The sequence below is a fragment of the Bos indicus genome, chromosome 1 (assembly GCF_029378745.1).
Source record: "Bos indicus isolate NIAB-ARS_2022 breed Sahiwal x Tharparkar chromosome 1, NIAB-ARS_B.indTharparkar_mat_pri_1.0, whole genome shotgun sequence".
Taxonomy (NCBI): domain Eukaryota; kingdom Metazoa; phylum Chordata; class Mammalia; order Artiodactyla; family Bovidae; genus Bos; species Bos indicus.
In genome coordinates this window covers 128,203,641-128,225,834 of record NC_091760.1, presented here as the reverse complement: position 1 = coordinate 128,225,834, position 22,194 = coordinate 128,203,641, and the positions used below count along the sequence as shown (strand labels likewise).

Sequence of the window (22,194 nt, the reverse complement as noted above, 5' to 3'; positions counted from 1 at the left end):
ATGGGGGAAGCACCTTTCACTTCCCAAGACCCCCAGGAAGCTGTGCACTTCTCAGATTGAGGGCGTCTGACTCATTTCCAACTCTCCAGCACCTGGTTTGGCACACAGCAGTTCCTCAAGAAATGCAGGATTCCTGAGGATCATCAACAAAAACAATGCACATCAGTCTGCCTTCCCCACCCTCTATGGTTTTGTGTTGGCAGCTCAGCCTCCGTGCTTGTTTTCCTCACTGAGAAATAACCCAGGACGTGGTACCATGTCTATACTCACTGTGTCGGCCCAGTGAGATGATGTATCTAAGCCGGACCAGGCTAGGCTCAGCCCAGAGGCAGGGCTCAGCAGAGGGCAGCTGCTACTTGCCTTAGGTTATTATTATTGTTATTTTAATCGGGGAAGAAATCTTTTAGTTCCCCACCTTTCAGTCAGTTCAGTTCAGTCGCTCAGTCATATCCAACTCTTTGTGACCCCATGAATCAAAGCACGCCAGGCCTCCCTGTCCATCACCAACTCCTGGAGTTCACTCAAACTCATGTCCATCGAGTCAGTGATACATCCAGCCATCTCATCCTCTGTTGTCCCCTTCTCCTCCTGCCCCCAATCCCTCCCAGCATCAGAGTCTTTCCAATGAGTCAACTCATCGCATGAGGTGGCCAAAGTACTGGAGTTTCAGCTTTAGCATCATTCCTTCCAAAGAACACCCAGGGCTGATCTCCGTTAGGATGGACTGGGCCTCTCAAGAGTCTTCTCCAGCACCACAGTTCAAAAACATCAATTCTTTGGTGCTCAGTCTTCTTTATGGTCCAACTCTCTGTCTAGGTTTATCATAGCTTTCCTTCCAGGGAGCAAGTATCTTTTAATTTCATGGCTGTAATCACCATCCTCAGTGATTTTGGAGCCCAAGAAAATCTGTCACTGCTTCTACTTTTTCCCCTTCTAATTGCCATGAAGTTTTTGCCATCACCTCATATAATTACCATTTCTTATTTGTACTTTTGAGATCTATCCCCTAGCAACTTGCAAGATTATTAATAACTTTATTAATACTGTATTAATAACACAATATTATTAGGTTGTTATTATTATTCAAGGTCAAAGGGATCTGGTTTTGCCACACTTTGAACTAAGGGATTTTTCTGCATTTTTCTCAGCTCACAATCAAAAAAGTTGATTTTGTCCATCATTTTTCTCTACAAATATGTTTTTGTTCATAACCCTCTACTATCTGCAACTCCTTGTCTGGAGTAAAATAAGAAATGTGAAGTTGTCTGATTTTACAGGAAAATGGGTATTATAGGCGGTTTATACCCAATGCAGAAGTGTTCTGGGCACTGAGGGGTGTCTTGTGAGGAACACAGACTCTGGAGCCCACGGCTCTGCCTATTCCCAGAAGGCATGAGCCCTCTCTGCATTTGAGCCTCCTTGGCTCTAATGTGGGCACACAGGGCATGTGCAGAGGTGCTGAGGACTAAGCAGACTACCCAGGGGCAGTACTCGCACAGCACCTGCGGTGTGAACTCCATATCTGCTCTAGTGGTGGTGGTACCAGTACCATCCTCCAGTGGGGGTCTTTGCAGTACCCCCGACTCCTGTCGTCCTCATGCTGGCACACACCAGCCTGGTACCCACGTGGAGAACTGGAGGGGAAGAGGGAGTGGGTGTATCTGGTGAGATCTGCCCAGTCTGGACTCTCAAAATCCACGCTGAGATCGCAGAGAGAAAACGGGTTTTTGTGAAGCTCGGGTTTGCTTGTTTGTTTTTACATATAATTGTGGATATTATGGCCATGGATGGACAGTGAGCCAATTTCTGGGTCCACTGGAGTTTGTGCCTCTGTGGTTGGATCAGACGTTCTGGCAGCTCATGGGGGATGTGCCTCTGTGGTTGGGTCAGACCTTCTGGCAGCTCATGGGGGATGAGCTGCCCCCGAGTGGCAGGTCCCAACTTCCCATCACTGTGGTAGGTAAGCTTCGCTCCACAGTAGAGGTGACATTGCCAGTCTAGGGCTGTGTCTGGGCCTAGAAATATTTTGTGTGGCCATCCTAAATTACAGTAACTCAGACATGTCACATAAACATTTTGAATTCTTGGCTTTTTTGGAAAGGGCAGGGAATCTGGTAAGGGGGGCCCACATTCCTGCTGGGAGCTGAGGTCTGAGCTGAGCAGTGGCCTCTAGTGTGTGTCTCCGGTGTCTGTGGGTGCCACCACCCTCCCCCTGCCGCCGCTTCCATCTGCTCCACACTGGTCCCTTAGGGTACCTGCCTGGCTGTGAGGCATTGGAGTTTGCAGCCTCTGGTTTAAAACACAGATGTACTTGTGATACTAGAAGTGGTTTTCATTCATGCACTGGTGGTCATTAGCTTTTTAAGAAGTTGTTTAAAAACAAGAAGTCATTTGCCTTGAAACTAGAAGTAGAAATAGAGTGGTCGTTTCTAAATTTACTAGCTATTATCCCTTATCAGAGCTCTTCACATACTGAAAATATTCATTTGCAGATCTCATCATTTACCACTTCTTAGTAGACACAATCTTCTTCTTCCAGAGCTATTCCATAAACACGGGATTCCTCTTGAGTCTAACTGGATCTTTTGACTAAGGGAGCAGGGAGCCAGGGTGAGAAACCTCGGCAGACCCCATCCAAGAAGCCAGTGTACTCATCAGTTTCTCTTAGCTTAAGAAAAACAAGCTTCCCCGATCCTTCTCTGGGCCTGTTCTGAGCTCACACTGGGAAAGGTCAAATAAACACAATAAATCCATTAGATGGCCTTCATATTAAGCCCCTGGGCCTGATGCTGTTTAGCAAGAGGCTGAAGTGATGCTGTTTCCCAAGTGGAAGGAAGTTGGCCTGACCTTGGCGATTTGCTAGAAAACAGGAGTCAACTGTGCCAGCTGGCCTGAGTCGTTGGGAGGAGCTTAGTCCCAGAGCTGCGTGGGAAGGGGTGGGTGGTTCTGTGGTTGGACCTGGAATGGGGAGGCCCCCTCGTGTGGTCTGCACCTGTTTCCTTCTCCTCTCTAAGGTCTGCAGGCCAAATCCCGGACAGAACCAGGTGGATTGGGCAACCCATTAGTAACTGACCCCATAGGCAGAGCCCCTCACCTGGGCCACCTCACAGCTTACCTGCCAGCCAGGGCTGGACTTTGTTGGGCCAGGGGCCCATCATTGGTCCATTCAGGGGCCTCTAGTGCACAGACAGCAAGCTAGCACCACCGCCTGGAGCTGGGCCAGGGTCAGGGGCTCGGAGCGGGGGAGCACTGCCACCGAGCAATGGAGTCAGTAGGGCTGCATTTCCAGTGCAGACTGCCACGCCACCTCCCAGGAGAGTTTGACTACAGAACGTGCCCCGAACCACACTGCCTGAATTCCAGTCCCATTTTCACCACTTAACTGCGGCTTTCAGCCAGTTATCTGGGGCTTGGTTTCCTCAGTCTATAAATGGGCTCTCATGATAGCAGCTGCCTCACTGGGTCATAGTGAGGAGTACGTATAGTAAGATATAAAGTCCTTGGGACATCTCATGACATAGGAAGTACTAGGTAGGTTCTTGCTCTGACTGTTCATAACTATGATTATTTCCAAAAGTCCAACCAAAGGGCCCAGTAAGAACACCAAGATGGGCTTTGAAAACCTACCAATATTCACGCTTCTGATGAAAAGCCTGGAAGGAACGTCCCCCAAAGTAGAAGAGGCAGATGGACAGGGCTGGATCAGGGTCCCCTGGGGCTGGGTCCAGACCCCTGCTCCTAATGCACTGGCTGCTCTGGCCTGCTCAGACCTCTGGTCGGAATTATCTGTGGCTGTCGACACGCAAGCATCCCACACGGGGTGTCAGGGCCTAAGCTCACCACACCAGCTGCCTCTTTTTTTTTTTTTCCTCCACCTTTTCCTAAAGGACTAACTGCTCTGAAAACAAATATATGCCAGGTCCTCTGCTGGGTGCCTCTGCCACCCTCTCATCCTCTCCCTGCTCCCCTGTGAGGCAGGGGTTATCACCCTTCTACAAAGGAAGCATCTGCCACGTGAGACCAGGATTAACTCCACATCTTCTCACCCCAGACCTGCACTTCTCCTTTCTAGTGAAGTGATGTCTTCTCCTGAGCTATACTACATTCTCAGCAGGCGAGAGTGTAATTACCCATCAACTAGAATTTAACTGTAATTCATCTTCCAGCCAAGCTCTCATTTGAGCCAGACTGAGGTCAGCTCGTGATTTCCCTCATTAGCTTTTGCCCTTTTTCCTTTTTTTTTGTTTTTAACAACTTCTGATGGGCTTCTTGGGTGGTGCTAGTGGTAAAGGACCCACCTGCCAATGCAGGAGACAAAGAAACGGGGGGTTTGATCCCCGGGTTGAAAAGATCTCCTGGAGGAAGGCATGGAACCCAGTCCATTATTCTTGCCTGGAGGATCCCATAGATGGAAGAGCCTGGCAGGTTATAGTCAATAGGGTTGCAAAGAGTTGGACACAACTGAAGCAATTTAGCATGCACACACGAACTTCTGATACACAGCGTTGGTTGTTTGTTTATTATTAACCATAACCTTTGGTTGCAATACACTATCATCATTGATCCTGTGCATGGCCCTCTTTCATTCTGCTTTGGTGATTCCTGTATTTCTTTCTCTCTAATTTAATGCCACCATGAATCCATCAGCCACCTTAGGACTAGAACATTGACAACCAGGCACCTCTGTGCCTCCCTGGTCCAGCCTTGCCAACCCCCACACCCTGCCTCAAAGCCACCACTCCTGAATTTTGTATTTGCCATTCCTTGTAGATTTTTTTAGGCACATATAGTATGTGTCCAGATAATGCCTTGTTTAATTTAGTTCTCAGACTTCCTAGTTTGCCCCCTTCTGTTCCCCTACCACACTGTGTTCATTAGCACGTGAGTAGTGAAAGTGTCAGTCACTCAGTTGTGTACCGCTCTGAGACCCCATGGACTGTAGCCCACCTGGCTCCTCTATCCGTGGAATTCTCCAGGCAAGAATACTTGCCTGGAGTGGGTAGCCATTTCCTTCTCCAGGGGATCTTCCTGTCCCAGGGATTGAACCAGGGCCTCCTGCATTGCAGGCAGATTCTTCACCATCTAAACCACCAGGGAAGCCCGTTCATTACCATAATTTTAAGTAAACCCGCTCTCAGGCTGGCAACTCCTGCTCTCCGCACACTCATTCTTCTTCTTTCAAAAGAGACACTTCAGGAGGAATGGGGGTCCCATCCCTGAGGGCCCCGACCTTGCCCTGGATGGGATGAGCACCCTGCTCCCTGCTTTGGTTTTCGCATGTTGGATGTGCTTCTTTCAGTAGGGGCAGCCGGGTTGTTCCCATGGCTGCAGCAGCAGAGAAAACTTAAGGGTGTTGGGATGACCCGTGGTGTAGGGTGCGTGCCAGCCAGGCCTCCTCCCACTCCCCCAGGGCTCCTCTCCCCACATGACCAGGGGTTGTCCTAGCCCAGGGGCAGGGTGTCCAGCCATCGTGCGGCTCCCTGGGGCAGGCTCCAAACTGAAAACAGTCAGATTTTATGGGAAATTTTTTAGCTGAGTCAGGAGCATCCCTCCAGCTCCAGACCAAGGAGCCATGCAGAGTGTTGCTAATTCTGTCTGCCTGCAGGAAACTTGCTGGAGGCTTCTTGAGCTGGGTGGTAGGAAAACTTTTAAATTCATTCCTTGCACCAGAAGAGCTGGGCCATAGTTTACTTAGTAGAGATGAAGGCTCGCTGCAGCTGCCTCCCTTGCCCCAGACACCAGCCCCCCTATTCTCGTGGGCCCAACCCCCACGATGTCCAAAGCAGAGCCATGGGGCTGGGCACAAGGCAAGAGCCAGTCCCTGCCTGTGGGATCTCACAGTCCTCAGGGGCGAAGACGACGACGTCACCACGACATCAGGTGATGCCCAGATGTCATGTGGGGTGGGTCCATCCCCAAATGCTCCCAGTCACCCAGATAGGCACTTGACTAAGACCCCTAGGGTACAGCCATTTCCAGTGAGAAATGGACACTGACTTATTTTAATTTAACAGACTAGATTTTCTCCAACAATTGATTGTTGTTGCCTCAAAGTATCTGCTGGAAAACTGTGAACTTTCCCCATGTTACACAAGAGAGATTCTTTGAACACATCTTAGAGGCATGCCTTCAGAGGCAACAAACATCTTTCTTACCCATCACTGGAGCTAACTCTTATTCAGCTAAGAGAGCTAAACTTCTCTTAATTGCTGCCTCCTCCAGGAAGCCGTCCTGGACACTCCGAGGCTGGCTTAGCCGGCCCCTCTTACTGGCTCCCACAGCTCCCACTGCAATTCCTTCTCTTATGCATAGACCCCACTGGGCTTATTTCAGTCTCCCTGTCCTGTCTGTCATCCTGTGAATCTCTGTGTGTCTGCCTGTGTACTCAGGACCTGCAAAGCACGTCTATACGTAGAAGTCTGATGAATACATGCATGAGTGATGAGCATCAGTTGGACAAGACTTTATCCTCAGAGTCCACAAACATGACATTAGAACTCGAGTATCCCTCCAAACCCTTCTTGAGAAGGCTTTCATTAAAACAGTGATGTTTTTTGTGCCTTGGCTTCTCCATCTGCAGGATGGACCAGTGAAGTTATCTTCCATGGTTCAAGTTTGCTGCTGAAGCAGACTGGCCTTGGCCTTGTACTAGGGTGGAGGCTGAACTTGGAATCCTCTCCAGTACAGCTTCCCACACCCGAGCCAGGCTCTCAGAAGCTGGGCAGGAGATGGGAGCATCTTCCTTCTCCCCACTGTCTCCCAACCCCAGCACATAGAGGCTTCTCCAGGCTGCCTCTGCTTGGAGGTTGAGACTCCTAAACAGGGGCCAAGGCCATGAAGCCCCCAGGAGGGAACTCCCCAGCACCCTCCTGGAGCTATTCATTCATCCTCACAGCTGAGGGAGTGCAGCAGCTAACACCTCCTGGCTTTGGCGAGGCCAGGCATGGCTGCAGAGTAAGCAGAACAGCACCTCCAGCCCTACTGAGATCTTGGCCAGCAGGGCAGAGAGTATCAGTGGAGGAAAAATCCATAGACAGAGGATTCAGGTCAGCAGATCCCTTGTTCTTTTGACAGTTCTGTGGCTAAAATGAGCCTCACCTGGTACAGCCTCTGAGCTGCCAGCCTTGTCTTCCAAATAATAGCAGGTGGTAACCAGCTAGCCTCGGGCTTCCCTGGTAGCTTAGCTGGTAAAGAATCTATCTGTAATGCAGGAGACCCCCATTCTATTCTTGGGTTGGGAAGATCCTTTGGAGGAGGGATAGGCTACCCACTCCAGTATTCTTGGGCTTCCCTGGTGGCTCAGATGGTAAAGAATCCACCTGCAATGCAGGAGACTTGGATTCGATCCCTGGATTAGGAATATCCCCTGGAGGAAGGCATGACAACCCACTCTAGCATTCTTGCCTGGAGAATCCCCATGGACAGAGGAACCTGGTGGGCTGCATCCATTGGCTCTAAAGAGTTGGAGGTGACTACACACGCACCAGCCAGCCTCAGCAACACCTCCCCCAGGAAGCCTACCTGGCCTGTGCCAACAGCTTGGGAGCCACGACCCTGGGTTTCCAAACCTCCCCAACATGTATCTCACAGGTCTCCTTGGCCTTGCCATTCACTTTTTCTTGTGCACTGAAGCCTAATTTGATTGGGTTCAGTCAGAGTCCTTTCACTGCCAAGATGAAATGTGACTTATGTTCCGCCAAGCGTCAGCTGGTGGAAAGGACCCCCAGCCTTCTTGCCAATCCACTTGCCGCACTGGTAGAAGCTGAGGCCCTGAGGAGGACGGGAAGGCCGCTCTGCCAGATGGTGGCCGAGGCCAGCCAGAGCCCAGGGCTGCCAGCTGCTCGGTCACTTCCCAGTCAGCTGTGAGGTGGAACAGGACACACATGACCTGAATGCCAGAGTCTTCTTGTGCCCAGCTTGTTGTCCAGCTCCCAGCCCTGCACTTCCATTCCCCGGCCACCCCATCCCGCCTGCCCCCATACTCTTCGTCCCTGGGAATAATGAATTGCTCAGCTGGGTGAGGAGGGAGGCGAGGAAAAGCAGTGCTGATGGGCTGAGCCACAAAGAGCAAAGTAATGGCCACGGAGGGGAGGGGAGAGGCAGTGGCTGATCGGCAGTCACTGGGTTCCTGGAAGGGGCGTTGAGGGCGATGCTGAGGTCTGTGGTGTGGCCCAGGACGTGGGCTGGAGGAGCGTGGCCCTGAGGATGAGGCAGTCCAGAACCAGGAGGTTGAGTGATTGAGAGGAATCCATCTTCAGGGGGTGGCAGGTATCAGTGGAGAGGGGACCAGGGAGGCCAGGCCAGAGCCCCGACAGATGAGGGGCTAGAGGCCAGCAGATGACAGCTTTGAGGATCAGGAGAGGATGGAGCCAACTGGTGTGAGTCACAGAGGAGCTGGGACTTCTTACAGCAGATGGAGGCTGTAGAGCTTGGTGTGTGGCTGACGAAGCAAGGGGTCCTGCCCACCTCCTGCCCTGAGTCACCAACAGCCCCCGGGGAAGGCTGAGGGGTCAGGGGTGTCCTGGGAAAGGATGCTGGGTTCAGTTAGGGTGGGGTGCCATATCTGTGTGCAGCAGCACTTCCAGAGGGCACAGTGGAAGGTCTGAGGCTGGGGGAGCTGGGGCCTGGGGTCAGAGGTCAGGAGGCATGGAGCACTATGCGGGGCAGCACTTTAGAGACATGACAGCTGCTGGATGGAGGCTCTTCCAAGCATCACAATCTAATGGGTCTTCATATCACCTACTCTACCTTCCTTTGCTTCTGTGTTCCATTTACTCTCCCCATTTCCTGGAAGCTTGTGCCATCGTGTTTCTTGAATTCCTTTTTCATTTTGCTGGAGTATCTCCTGAAGTAACTTTCAGGCTGGGTGGGCAGAGACTCTTCTTTTAGAGCCACGGAACACATCTGAAAATGCAGCTGCTATTCACTCCACGGCAGTGTGGTTCCCCTCTGCTTGGGAGTACCGTGGAGTCTTTAGGTGAGAATCATTTGCTGCCGAGTCCTGGGTCAGGGAGCTGGTGGGTGGGCCAGCCCCTCGGGCACTTCCACCTCATAGACGTGTCTGTGCCCATGATGCTTGTTGGCATTGAACAAGCATCTGTTCATCTGAAGATGCTGCTTTTGTCCAGGCTGTAGTCACAACCTTTTTTTAATTGGAAAAACAGTGAAGCTTGCTAAGAGAAAACTCCAGATTCTATGAGCTTTCTAGATGTAAGCTGAGGTCTCTGTTGGCCGTGAGAACGCTAGTTGGTAGAGGGGTGCTGTATTTTAGAAGTGAGCTGGTAATGACACATCCCTCCATTTGTATAGTTAGCTAAGTGGGTTGACACCTGACAGATGCAGTCCTCGAGGGTGGGGGAACCACCTCATTAGGGAGGAGGTGACACTTAATTTGAGTCCTGAAAGAAGACCTACAGATGTCTGGCAGGCAGTACAGGGAAGGGTGTTCTAGCTGAAGGAACAGCATGAAGGGAGACCTAGGGGCATGCAGGCAATGCTGTGAGTCCTTAGACACCAAAACCGTAGTCTGTGGAAAGTGATTAGCACAGTGCCTGACACGCAGAGTGTGGGTGTGCTTGCCCACATGTGTGTCTTCTCTTTCTTTCCCTGAAAACAAAGTGTCTATTCAAGTTCAGATTTCAGAGCTCTCACTGAAAGCTTCCCCCATCTACTGACCATCGTCTAAACTGTTTCAAAAGAATTTCATATCTTGACCTTTAAAATGTTCATCTTTTTTTTTTTTCAAAATATGGTTGCAGGAATGGGGGTAGGGTGATAATTGGTATCTTGGCATCTCCCCACCATCAGCAGAGGAGGCTTCTAGGGGCCCAAATAAGGAGCTTAAGGCACCAAGTGCCTCGATCTCCACTGTTTCCTTCACATAGACCATCAAAACCAGAGGAGCTAATGCACCCATTTTATTGACAAGAAAACAGAGCTCCTGGGAAGTTTTGTAGGTCACGCAGCAGGTAAGTGGTGGAGAATTATCGAAAATTCAGCTCACTGGAGAACTTTGGAAATGATTGCCTTGTGATATTTTTAGCACGGAACCAGACATCCAGCCCTGGCTCTAGTAAGTCTTCATAAAGAGTAGAGCATTGTCAATTAGGATGACGTACTGGGGCATTTTTAGGACCATAATAAGTAAATTATTTACTATTTTTAAAGGTTCCTCTTGGGCTGATGACATAAGACATACTGTAGAGAGAACGCCTTTGCAACAAGAGGCATGTTGTGTCATACCATCGTCACAAGGCATAGATGGAGGTGTTGCTACCCCCGTTTCACAGATGAGAAAAATGTGACTGTGGGAGGATGAGCCAGCTCTCTGGACCACTGGTGGTGAGAGCAGGAGCTGGGATTCCAAGCCAGCCCCTTCCACTGACTTTGTCTGGTGAGGGCAAAAGGTGGGAAGGTGGGAAGGTGCCTCGCTTGTGTTGTGGCCACAGCCTCCCACCAGGGAGACAAGGTATTCCTAACTCAGCCAGTGATTAATTTTTTTAATATAAACTTGAAGTATAACATATAGGATGAAAGTATACTAGTTTCAGGTGATTAAGCCTGATGGTTTTTACAAACTAAACACACTAGTATTGCCAGAACTCAAAATCAAGGAGCAGAACAATATCCAGTCCTCCCTAGTCACTGCTCCCCAGCATGCCCGATTTCATGCCCAATGTCACCACTGCCCGATTTCATCATCCTGCTATTGAGCTCTATGCAGATAAGGTTTCACCATAATGTACTTTCACTTCGAATTATTAAGAGTGGTTCATCCATTTTTTTTAATGTAATTGTGGTTCCTTTGGGCTTCTCAGGTGGTGCTAGTGGTAAAGAACCACCGGCCAGTGCAGGAGACACAAGAGACCTGGGTTCGATCACTGGATTGGGAAGACCCCCTGGAGGAGGAAATGGCAACCCACTCCAGTATTCTTGCCTGCAGAATCCCATGGACACAGGAGCCTGGCAGGCTACAGTTCAAAGGGTCACAAAGAGTCAGACACAACTGAAAGCGATTTAGCATGCACACATGTGGTTCCTTCATTCTCATGGCTGATTAGTATTCTACTATAAGAAGAGACTGGGGCCTTCCCAGGTAGCTCAGCTGGTAAAGAATCCACTCGCAGTGCAGAAGACCTGGGTTCGATCCCTGGGTTGGGAAGATCCCCTGGAGAAGGACATGGCAACCCACTCCAGTATCCTTGCCTGGAGAATCCCATGGACACAGGAGCCTGGAGTCGCAAAGAATTGAACACGACTGACCAACTAAGCACACACAGCATGAGAAGAGCCCACTAATCACCCCTGAGAATGAACAGCTTAGCGACTAAACACTGCACACACCGCACCATAGGAAGACACAGCTTGTACGTGCACTCCCCCACGGGTGGAGAGTAGAATTCTTGAAGCATCCGAGCACATGCATTTTGGTGAGCCTGTATATACCAGGGGAGGCTGTGGGCCATAGGTGCAGTCTCAGTAGACACTCCCAGTTTTCCAGAATGGTTGTGCCAGTTTACACACCCTCCTGAAGCCATATGCACGCTCCAGTTCCTGCACATCCTCACCAGCATTTACCACTACCTTATTTTCACTTCAGCCATTGTTGTCGGCATATAGCAGAGTCACATCATGGTGTTAATTTGAACTTCCCTGATACTTCTTGAAATTGAGCACTTTTTCATGTATTTATTGGTTATTTGGAAATTCAGTTTTGCAAACAATGATTCCTTTTTAAATACATTTTTGTCAGAAAATATTTCTGAGAGTAGCTCCCACGCTGAAAGATGCTGCATTTCTCTTCCCACCTGGGTGATCATTTCTTTTTTTTTTTAATTATTTTTATTTTTATTTTTGAATTTTATTTTATTTTTAAACTTTACAATATTGTATTAGTTTTGCCAAATATCGAAATGAATCCTCCACAGGTATACCTGTGTTCCCTATCCTGAACCCTCCTCCCTCCTCCCTCCCCATACCCTCCCTCTGGGTCATCCCAGTGCACCAGCCCCAAGCATCCAGTATCGTGCATCGAACCTGGACTGGCGACTCGTTTCATACATGAAATTATACATGTTTCAATGCCATTCTCCCAAATCTCCCCACCCTCTCCCTCTCCCACAGAGTCCATAAGACTGATCTATACATCAGTGTCTCTTTTGCTGTCTCGTACACAGGGTTATTGTTACCATCTTTCTAAATTCCATATATATGCGTTAGTATACTGTATCGGTGTTTTTCTTTCTGGCTTACTTCACTCTGTATAATAGGTTCCAGTTTCATCCATCTCATTAAAACTGGTTCAAATGTATTCTTTTTAATGGCTGAGTAATACTCCATTGTGTATATGTACCACAGCTTTCTTATCCATTCATCTGCTGATGGGCATCTAGGTTGCTTCCACGTCCTGGCTATTATAAACAGTGCTGCGATGAACATTGGGTGATCATTTCTAAGCCTTGACATCTGGCAGTTCTGAGAATGGCTCCAAAGCCAGAGGGAGCAAGAAAGAGGAGCTGGGGGATGGCCCAGGCCACACTGGACATCCTCAGAGCTCTGGAAGCTCCACAGCCATGGCAGGAACGTTCTCTGTATGCTTTGGGGTTGCTGTGAAGTCATCAGTTAAAGTTCCCTCAGAAATTAGGAGAGATGGTTTACATTTCACATTGAGGGCTAAAGGCACACTCTGAACTCCAGCCCCTCTTGCTTGCCTCGCTTCTTTTGGAGTTTGGGCTCTGGATTGATTTCAGTGACTATGGAGGAATGGGGAAAAACAGAGCTCTTTCCCTCTCTTCAGCTCCTAAGTGGGCAGGGAACACACAGAATTGAGTTTGCTGACCAGGCTTAGCATTCTGGACATTAAAGACCTAGTATGTGCCTGGAGCTTTAAAAGCTCTTACAAAAGCTCTTAAATCCTGGCAGTGATTGTCAAACCTTAACAGCTCCAAATTTTCCTGTTGCAAAATGCAAACCCATCTCCCGTCACTCAAAGAAAGAATTGCTGTCCTCCCAGCAGTGCTTAGTCGCTCAGTCATGTCCAGCTCTTTGTGACCCCATGGACTGTAGCCCGCCAGGCTCTCCTGCCCATGGGGATTCTTGAGGCAAGAATACTAGAGTGGGTTGCCATGCTCTCCTCCAAGGGATCTTCCCAATCCAGGGATTGAGCCCTGGTTTCCCACATTGCAGGCAGATTCTTTACCATTTAAGCCACCAGGGAAGCCCGGCCTCCCAGCAGACCCCATCTCATTAACAGCCCTACCCAAGCTCATCCTCACAAAAGGTGACCTGGGTGGGGAAGAGATAGTCAGAGGTGCCAAATGTCTGACACCTACTATGTGCTGGTTACTGTGCCAAGTGCATTATACTTTCTAACTCATTTAACTCTCATCACAAGCCTCTTGCCCTGTTCTCAGGGGGTTTACAGGAGTATGGGGAGCTAAGCCAGAAACCTTGCCAGTTGAGAGCAATTTATTTCAATAGCTTGAAACAGCTACAGAAGACACACCCCAAAGTAGCAAGTCAATTCATTCATTTAATAGACAGTTTCTGGACCATCCCCCTGTGACAGGCCCAGGCTGGGGGTTGGGGGCCCTAAGACAGATGTGTCAGGCTGATGTCTTTTAAATTCACCATCTCCTTGTAATTGTAATTTAACAATGAATAAGGAGATAAAAGGGACAGGACAACTAAATGCAACGAATGATTCTTAGCTGGGCTCTTCAGCTAGAAAGGACATTTTGAAACTGTGGGTGATCCTTGAATGGGGCCTGAGTATCATTAATCCATGGCAGTAGTGCTGCATAATCTGGTTTAATGGCTGCACTGTGGTACATACAGGAGAATGACCCCATTGCCTATTTGTTAGGAAATGCACACGAAAGTAATTAGGGATGACGGGGCATCAGGTTGGCAACTTACTCTCAAATGGGTCAGGAAAAAAGTTCTTTGTACCATACTCACAAACTTTCTTTAAGTTCATTGTTTTTAGAATAAATGTTTTTATTTTAAATTTTAAAAATAATGTTATGTATTTATTTATGGCTACGCTGAATTCTTGTTGCTCTGAGGGCTTTTCTCTAGTCGTGTTTGGCAGGGGCTGCTCTCTAGGTGCCGGCTTCTCACGGTGGTGGCTTCTCTTGTGGAACACGGGCTCTAAGTGCCTGGTCTTTGTAGTTGCAACGCACGGGCTGGGTTGTTTCAGCTCCTGGGCTCTGGAGCACAGGCTCAGTAGTTGTGGTGCATGAGCTTAGTTGCTTCATGGCATGTGGGATCTTCCTGGATTAGGGATTGAACGCATGTCTCCTGCATTGGCAGGTGGATTCTTTACCACTGAGCCACCAGGGAAGCGCTAAAAAAAATTTTAAGGTAAAAAGAAAAAAATGAAATAGAAAGTCCTTGCCACATTTGTCTGGGTGAAGGAAGAGTACACTTCCAGTCAAGGTGGTGCCCAGGCCTGTTCCACCAGTACACCAAGAGTGGGGACCAGTTTCCCTAGCTCCCGCTATGCACCATGCCCAGGGTGAGGTGCTGTGCTTTTATCATTTCCTTTAATCTTCTCTGGGAACCTGGGGATGGTTGCTCCATTTTACAAGTGAAGAAACAAGTGCTCCCAGTGCCAGACAGAGGCACAGATAGAGTTGGCAGAGTTGGAGCTTGAAATCAGGGACTTCGAATTCCTGGAGATCCCCCAGAGGGCATATACCAGAAGAGGGGGGTGTCTGATAGCCCTGAAGAACGCGAGAAGGGGAATATGGCTGGCAGGGTCCACATTGAAATGGGCAGGTGTGAGAGCAGAAAAGGCGTCTTGGTGGCAGGGCAGCCCCTTTCAGTTCAGTTCAGTTCAGTTCAGTCGCTCAGCTGTGTTGACCCTGTGACCCCATGGACTGCAGCATGCCAGGCCTCCCTGTCCATCACCAACTCCCGGAGCCTACTCAAACTCATCTCCATTGAGTTGGTGATACCATCCAACTATCTCATCCTCTGTTGTCCCCTTCTCCTCCTGTCTTCAGTCTTTCCCAGCATCAGGGTCTTTTCAAATGAGTCAGTTCTTCACATCAGGTGGCCAAAGTATTGGAGTTTCAGCTTCAGCATCAGTCCTTCCAATGAATATTCAGGATTGATTTACTTTAGGATGGACTGTTTGGATCTCCTTGCAGTCCAAGGGACTCTCAAGAGTCTTCTCCAACACCACAGTTCAAAAGCATCAATTCTTTGGTGCTCAGCTTTCTTGATAGTCCAACTCTGACATCCATACATGACCACTGGAAAAACCATAGCTTTGACTAGACAGACCATTGTTGGCAAAGTAATGTCTCTGCTTTTTAATATGCTGTCTAAGTTGGTCATAACTTTTCTTCCAAGGAGCAAGCGTGAAAATAAAAGATTTTCATGGCTGCAGGCACCATCAACAGTGATTTTTGGAGCCCTCCAAAATTAAGTTTCTCACTGTTTCCACTGTTTCCCCATCTATTTCCCATGAAGTGATAGGACCAGATGCCATGATCCTAGTTTTCTGAGTGTTGAGTTTTAAGCCAACTTTTTCACTCTCCTCTTTCACTTTCATCAAGAGGCTCTTTAGTTCTTCTTCACTTTCTGCCATAAGGGTGGTATCATCTGCACATCTGAGGTTATTGATATTTCTCCCAGCAATCTTGATTCCAGCTTGTGCTTCATCCAGCCCAGCATTTCTCATGATGTACTCTGCACATAAGTTAAATAAGCAGGGTGACAATATACAGCCTTGATGTACTCCTTTCCCTATTTCAAATCAACCTGTTGTTCCACGTCCAGTTCTAACTGTTGCTTCCTAACCTGCATACAGATTTCTCAAGAGGCAACTCAAGTGGTCTGGTATTCCCATCTCTTGAAGAATTTTCCACAGTTTATTGTAATCCACACAGTCAAAGGCTTTGGCATAGCTGATAAAACAGAAGTAGATGTTTTTCTGGAACTCTCTTGCTTTTTCGATGATCCAGCAGATGTTGGCAATTTGATCTCTGGTTCCTCTGCCTTTTCTAAATCCAGCTTTAACATCTGGAAGATCACGGTTCATGTACTATTGAAGCCTGGCTTGGAGAATTTTGAGCATTACTTTACTAGCTTGTGAGATGAGTGCAATTGTGCAGTGTTTGAGCATTCTTTGCATTGCCTTTCTTTGGGATTGGAATGAAAACTGACCTTTTCCAGTCCTGTGGCCACTGCTGAGTTTTCCAAATTTGCTGGCATATTGAGTGCAGCACTTTCACAGCATCATCTTTTAGGATTTGAAATAGGTCAACTGGAATTCTATCACCTCCACTAGCTTTGTTCATAGTGATGCTTCCTAAGGCCCTAAGGCAGCCCTTTAGGTGAGTGCAGACCTCATGGTGGGAGAGATGGGCATCGGTGACCTGAAAAGTGGTTGGAGCCAGAGTAAGAGTCTTTGGACTGTGTGAGCCTGGGAGGCAGGAGACCCTCTCCTTCTTCATACTTTAAGTGATCTTTCCTCACTGCATGGTGTTTAAAGGAAGCAGCGTGAAGCTCCACATACAGGCTTTTGTGCTGTGCTTGTCCAGACAAGCCTCTTTCCCTCTGAGCCTTAGTCTCCTTTTTTCTGAAGTAGATGGTGTCAACTCTAAATGAAATAAACCTAACATAGCAAAAGGACAGAATAGAAGCTCAATAAATGTGGCTAAGAGATAAGACAATTTTCAGTTTCTAGCTGCCTGAGTCCAACTCCCAGCTTTGCCATTTACCAGCTGTGTGTCTTTGGACAAGTAACTTACCTGCTCTGTATTTCTATTTCTTCCTCCTTAAAATGGAGATGATAATAGCTCCTACCCAGTTCCCATGTGAGTGGGTCCAGCCATGTCTGACTATGACCCCATGGACTGTCGGCTCCTCCATCCATGGAATTCTCCACGCAAAAATACTGGAGTGGATTGCCATTCCCTTCTCCAGGGTATCTTTGCAACCCAGAGATCGAACCCAGGTCTCCTGCATTGCAGGCAGATTCTTTATTCTCTGAGCCACCAGGGAAGTCTAAAGAGCACGTGAGTTGGGACAGATAAAGAGCTTAGCACAGCACCTGGCTACGTAACACACCTTCAGTAAACAGTAGCTACAACTGTATTTCATCTTTCCTGTTGCCTGCTAAGTAAGTAGCAATTTCTCATTAAATGAGGACTTAAGGTTTTTTCCTCCCTAATGTCCAGTGGCACAGGCAGCAAGCACTGGTTCTATAGGAACTAAAAGGAGATCACAGGAAGGTCAAGAGGTCAAAGATGGGACAATTCAGGTGGAGAGGCAGGGAAAGGGGTCCACAGAGGCCTAATTTTGGGGACCGTGCAAAGCTTGGATGGAACCAGGTGGGGAAAGGGGGAAGAGAGCTGGGTGCAGGAGTGTTGCTAGGGGAGAGATAAGGACATCTTGAGATGGATGTCAGGTGTTGGCCTAAGCATGTTGACTATGTGACCACAAAACTCTGGGTGAGTGATCTGCTTTCTAGGCCTGGGAAAGAAGGGATGTCTGGGCCTCCCTGGTCAGCTTAAAGAGTTTGTATGAGGATGGAAAGAGGATACAGAGCTGAGAGCATTTAAAACCACCAACACTCCACCCAGATATGCCACCAGGCAGCCTCGCCCCACATGAAAGACGGCTAGGTATGCTCCTGTGTGTGGCTCCCAATGCAGCAGTCTGGCTTTGATTTTAAGGGTTCTTCCCATTAACTCTGCAACTCCAATAAACGAAAATTCCTATAAAATGCACTCTCAACACTCCCCCATTCTTTCCATTCCTTGTGATATTATTCCTATCACAGCTCTTGTGTTAGTGCTTACCACTTACAGTTTTATTGTATCTTAGCATGTTCTAGAATGCTTTTTAAACATCACATGTTCTATTGACCAAAAGAAAGTGCTAAGATGCAGCTGCAGGCCTCTAGCATGTTCCTGTGGGCTTGGGAAAACTAGGGCTGCACGAGCCACATGAGACAGCAAATGCAGCATCCTCTTCATTCCTGATCCAGCTGAGTAGCACCATGCCCCTCTCTCCAGACCTCCCAGCCTGTCCTATCTGACACCTCTATGCTTTTACCTGTTCTCTCTGCCTAGAACACGTCTCAACTCACATCACATAAAACTCCTATTCACCCTTCAAAACCCCATTTCAGGTATCCTCCCTTTAAAGCTTTCAAACAATGGCCTGGCTTCTGTCCTTGTGCATGTAACATACTGCATATGTTACACTCTACTACAGTTATTCATGTATTTAAACCTCCAGACGTCAAGCCTTCCTCCTCTTTCAGGGCTGTCTTTGGCCTTGGCTTAGAGCTCTCTGTACTGGACTCTCAGTATCCCCAGAGTCCGACCAGAGGGCCTGGAAGAGAATAAGAGTTTCATAAGTGTGTCTGCAATAAACCTAGTTAAAGCTTGGTCCTAGGTCCAGAGGTTCCATGGTGGATGACTTTTAGTTCATGAATTTTTTCCAGAAATAGACATTAGAAGAAAATGCATTCTTCCACTGACTAGCAAAGGAGATTATGAGGAGAAGTTTGAAGGTTTAAAGACATTCCAAATAGCCCCCGCCCCACCTATTTCTAAGAGGCTACACCCTAGGTCAGCTGCTATCACTTTTATCATGACCTGCAATGAGAAGTATTTTTTGCATTGAGACACGATGAACACCTACATCGGAAAGAGAGCTTTCACGGAACAGTACTCACCCCTTACTATGGGCATACCTCTCTGTTTTGTTCTTTTCTTTCCCTTTCTTTTCTTTATCGCTGGTCACCACCCAATGAATTGATTCCATGAATCTTTAGTCTGTTGCACCCACAGTTTGAAAAGCACTGCTCTAAGCCTTCAGTGTCTCCTAATATGACCAGAGAAAGCTTCTCAGAGGAGCTCAGGGCCCCGAAGGGCAGCCCCGGGGCAGGCATCCGGAACTGTGCATGGGGTGGACGGGAGAGATGTGAGGACAGGCTCTCACAAGACTCTAACCCTCCTCCCTCTCCTTGCAGCTGAGCCCCTGCCTCTGATGGACCTGTGCCGGAGATGCATCCGCCTGGCCCTGGGCCGCCAGCGCCTGCAGGACATCAGCTCCCTGCCCCTGCCTCAGTCTCTCAAGAACTATCTGCAGTACCAGTGAGCCGGGGACAGCGGGGGCACCCACAGCCTGGGCCTGTCCCTTCTCGGTCACACAGTGCATCAGGAAGGAGTCTCCCTCCCCACCCTGGTTCACCGGGACATTCAGTTCTTTGAAAGGCCAGGACGTCTTCCCCAGTTTGGAAACACAATGTCTGTTGCCAAAAGGATTTGCTGCCTTGGAAGCCACCCTCTGAAGTCAGACACCTCTTTGGAAGCCAGGAAGAGCCTGGAGCCTGCGCCGGGTTGGAGATCCTGCCCCACTGAGCAGGACACAGCAGCCACTGATACTGATCCGCTAGCCTGTTTCCTTATTCAAGAGAATGAATAAAACATTTGGGCAGGAGACTTTGTGTTGTGGCCCCACTGCAGACAGGGCCAGGGGAAAATTGGCCCGCTCTGGGGAGAACTTTGCCTCTGAATAATGAATGGTGAAAGCAGCTTGATGCGTGCCCTTTGGGCCCCTGCCCCTCCCAGAGCAGCAGGATTGTCAGGACACTTTCAGACTCTCTGCCCCTTTGAAAGACTTGTGACCCAGGGATGCCCAGCTGTGGAGTTGGCGAGCGGACAAAGCAGTGTTGAGACTCGTCCCAGCTTACCTCTCTGAATGTTGTTTACCTCCCCTCTCATGCGTTCCCCTTCCTAACCCTGACCCCCAGTCTCTGGATGCTCCAGGCACCTCTCTTCAGGGAAGCTGAGTCTGACAAATTCACCCCAGGGAATGAGTGTCTCCTTTATTATTGTTGTTATTTTAAGTAGTGATGCATTTTAAAAGAAGAGTGTGGTGAGAGCAGTACTTAGTCCACAGGTGCTATTGGGGGGCTTGGGGGCCTTGTGACACCCGAGGGGGTGATGTCCTTGGCTGGGGAGCCTTCCCGGGGGGCTGAGGGTCTCCAGGCAACTGTCCATTCAGGATGCAGTCTGGCTGCCACAAAGCTTTATTTGAGCGAATTATTTTTTCACTTGAGGAGACTCAACGCGAGTTTGCTTCTGTTTCACGTGTGTGTGTGTGTGTGTGTGTGTGTGTGTGTGTGTGTGTGTGTATGCGCGCGCAGGTGCCCGCGCATGCGTGTGTGACGTGCTGTGTATTTATCAGCTTGGGGCCACGGGGCAGCCTTGTAAGTGGAAGGGTGGACATGGGGCACCTTCTCCACCAGCCTGGCCTGTCCTCCCTGGGGACCCATGCTGCCGCCACCGCCGCCACTACCACAGGACATCTCTTGTGTTCCCAACACTCCCTGCCCAGACCGATTTTTAACTGGAAATTGTCGCAACAGTGGGACACCAGAGCCTCAGACGGCACTGCCTCCTGCCACCTTAATGTGAATTGACTGATGAATGAAGAGCGTTTCTAATAAAGTCTGTCGTTCAGTCCTTCAGCTGTTTATTCACTGCTTTTTGGGGAGGGGCTGGGAGAGCGTCCTCTGTCAGCCTAGCTGCCAAACCCTGAGAAGGCAGGCCTGTGCTTCCGTCTCCAGGCACGTCCCATCTCTTCTGTCTGGTTGTCTCCATGTGAGCCCAGACTCTAGGCATTTTACAAAGGCCTGCCCCAGCCAAGAGAACGGCCTGGGACTGGGGGCCATATAAGGCTAACTACAGTGGTGGAAAAACAGGCCAAATTATGGATGCCAGCACTGTGATATCCATGGGATGGCTCTTCAAGGGGCACAGGGTGGAGCAGGATAAACCCGAAGGGCCGACAGTTTCAAAGTGACCCAAAAGTGGGGTTGGATGCAACTTTGGCGGGACATGCCAACAACAAGAAGCAGTGCAGATTGCCAAAGGGTGAGTGTGTGGGTCAGCCAGGCTCAGAGTTGGAAGGAAGTCAGGAGTCAGTTCAGGCCGGGGTCTAGGCCAGGACAGGTGCAGTATCCATTCAGCAGTACAGGCCATCAACATGCACTCTGCCAGCCTCTGAGGACTGTGAGCTCAAGCAGATCCATCCCCAGTGGAGTCATTCATGGCACAGCCTAATGAAGGAAGAGGGAGCTCTTGAAGGGATTGGGGCAGATAGAGCCTGAAGGGAGGGCTTCCTGGAAAAGGCACTTCACAGCTGTTTCTTTAGGGAAGACAGCCCTGGTGAGGATAGACCAAAAGAACCAGACGTGCTGCACCACCCCCAGGGGCCGCATCCTCCACCACCCTGACCCCAGGCCAGGACTCAGCCTCAGGCAGGTCTGGGGTGTAGAAGGCAGGTGCTGCCTCAGGCTTTGGGGTTAGAGGCCTGGGTTTGAATCCAGATTTATATATGCCATGACCTTGGATAAGTCACCCCCTTCTCCACACAATATATGGGTTGGACCAGGTTACTGGAGGCTAAGGACCCTTTTCTCAACTCATAAGGTCCCAGTTTCAACACCAGCTCTCCAGCTCGACTGTATCCTGCTCATGTAATTGCTTTCCCTCAGCAGTGCACTCCCAGTCCTCACTGCACATTCTCCAGGCTCACCCTCCCCAAAGAGCTCTGAGCCACTCTCTTCCACGAAGCCCTCCTAAACCCACCCACCAAAGTCCACCTGCTCTGAGAGTCAGTTCCTTGTCTCCCAGGCTGATGATGCCTCTCCTGGCACGTAGGACCCCTGCCCAAGCACGTGAACTGGAGCCCCTCTCTGCCCTGTGACCTCATTTGCTTTCGGTCCACGAGCCTTGGAATGGTAAGGCCTGGGCCTGCTCCTACCTACATAGCGCTGGGACCAAACACATGAACTCAGCAAAGGCCTGGTGGCGGGTAGAGGGGTCCCATCTACAGTTAGGGTGCCCATGGAACCTGCAAGGAGAATCCAGGGAGGGGAAGCAGGCGGGTGGCAGGGAGGAATTCCTGGATCCTCTGGAACCTCAGGCCTCTGACTCCCTGGCCATTCTGCAGGCATTGTTGGGCATTTGCATGCACCCAGCACTGCCTGGGGACAGGACGGAGGTGTGGGCTGTCTGATGGAGCTCACATTTTAAGGAAAAGGTGATGATGCAGAAGCAAAACAACTGTGAGTTGACGTCAGAGGGAAAAGGTGAGCTGGGCCAAGGGCACCAGAGTGGGGAGCAGAGGGATCCCATTGCTGAGGGCAACCAAGGAAGG

The 22,194-nt window shown here is 49.3% G+C and overlaps 1 protein-coding gene across 1 annotated transcript in view; it reads left to right on the top strand.

Moving 5' to 3' along the window:
• Window positions 1–20,500, top strand: part of SPSB4 (splA/ryanodine receptor domain and SOCS box containing 4) — an 86,680-nt gene extending 66,180 nt beyond the window's left edge. Inside the window, exon 3 of the mRNA XM_019961707.2 lies at window positions 18,998–20,500. Within this exon, the coding sequence (XP_019817266.1) occupies window positions 18,998–19,125 (128 nt within the window). The 3' untranslated portion in view covers window positions 19,126–20,500. The remainder of the gene's footprint in view (window positions 1–18,997) is intronic.
• Window positions 20,501–22,194: the final 1,694 nt, after the last annotated feature.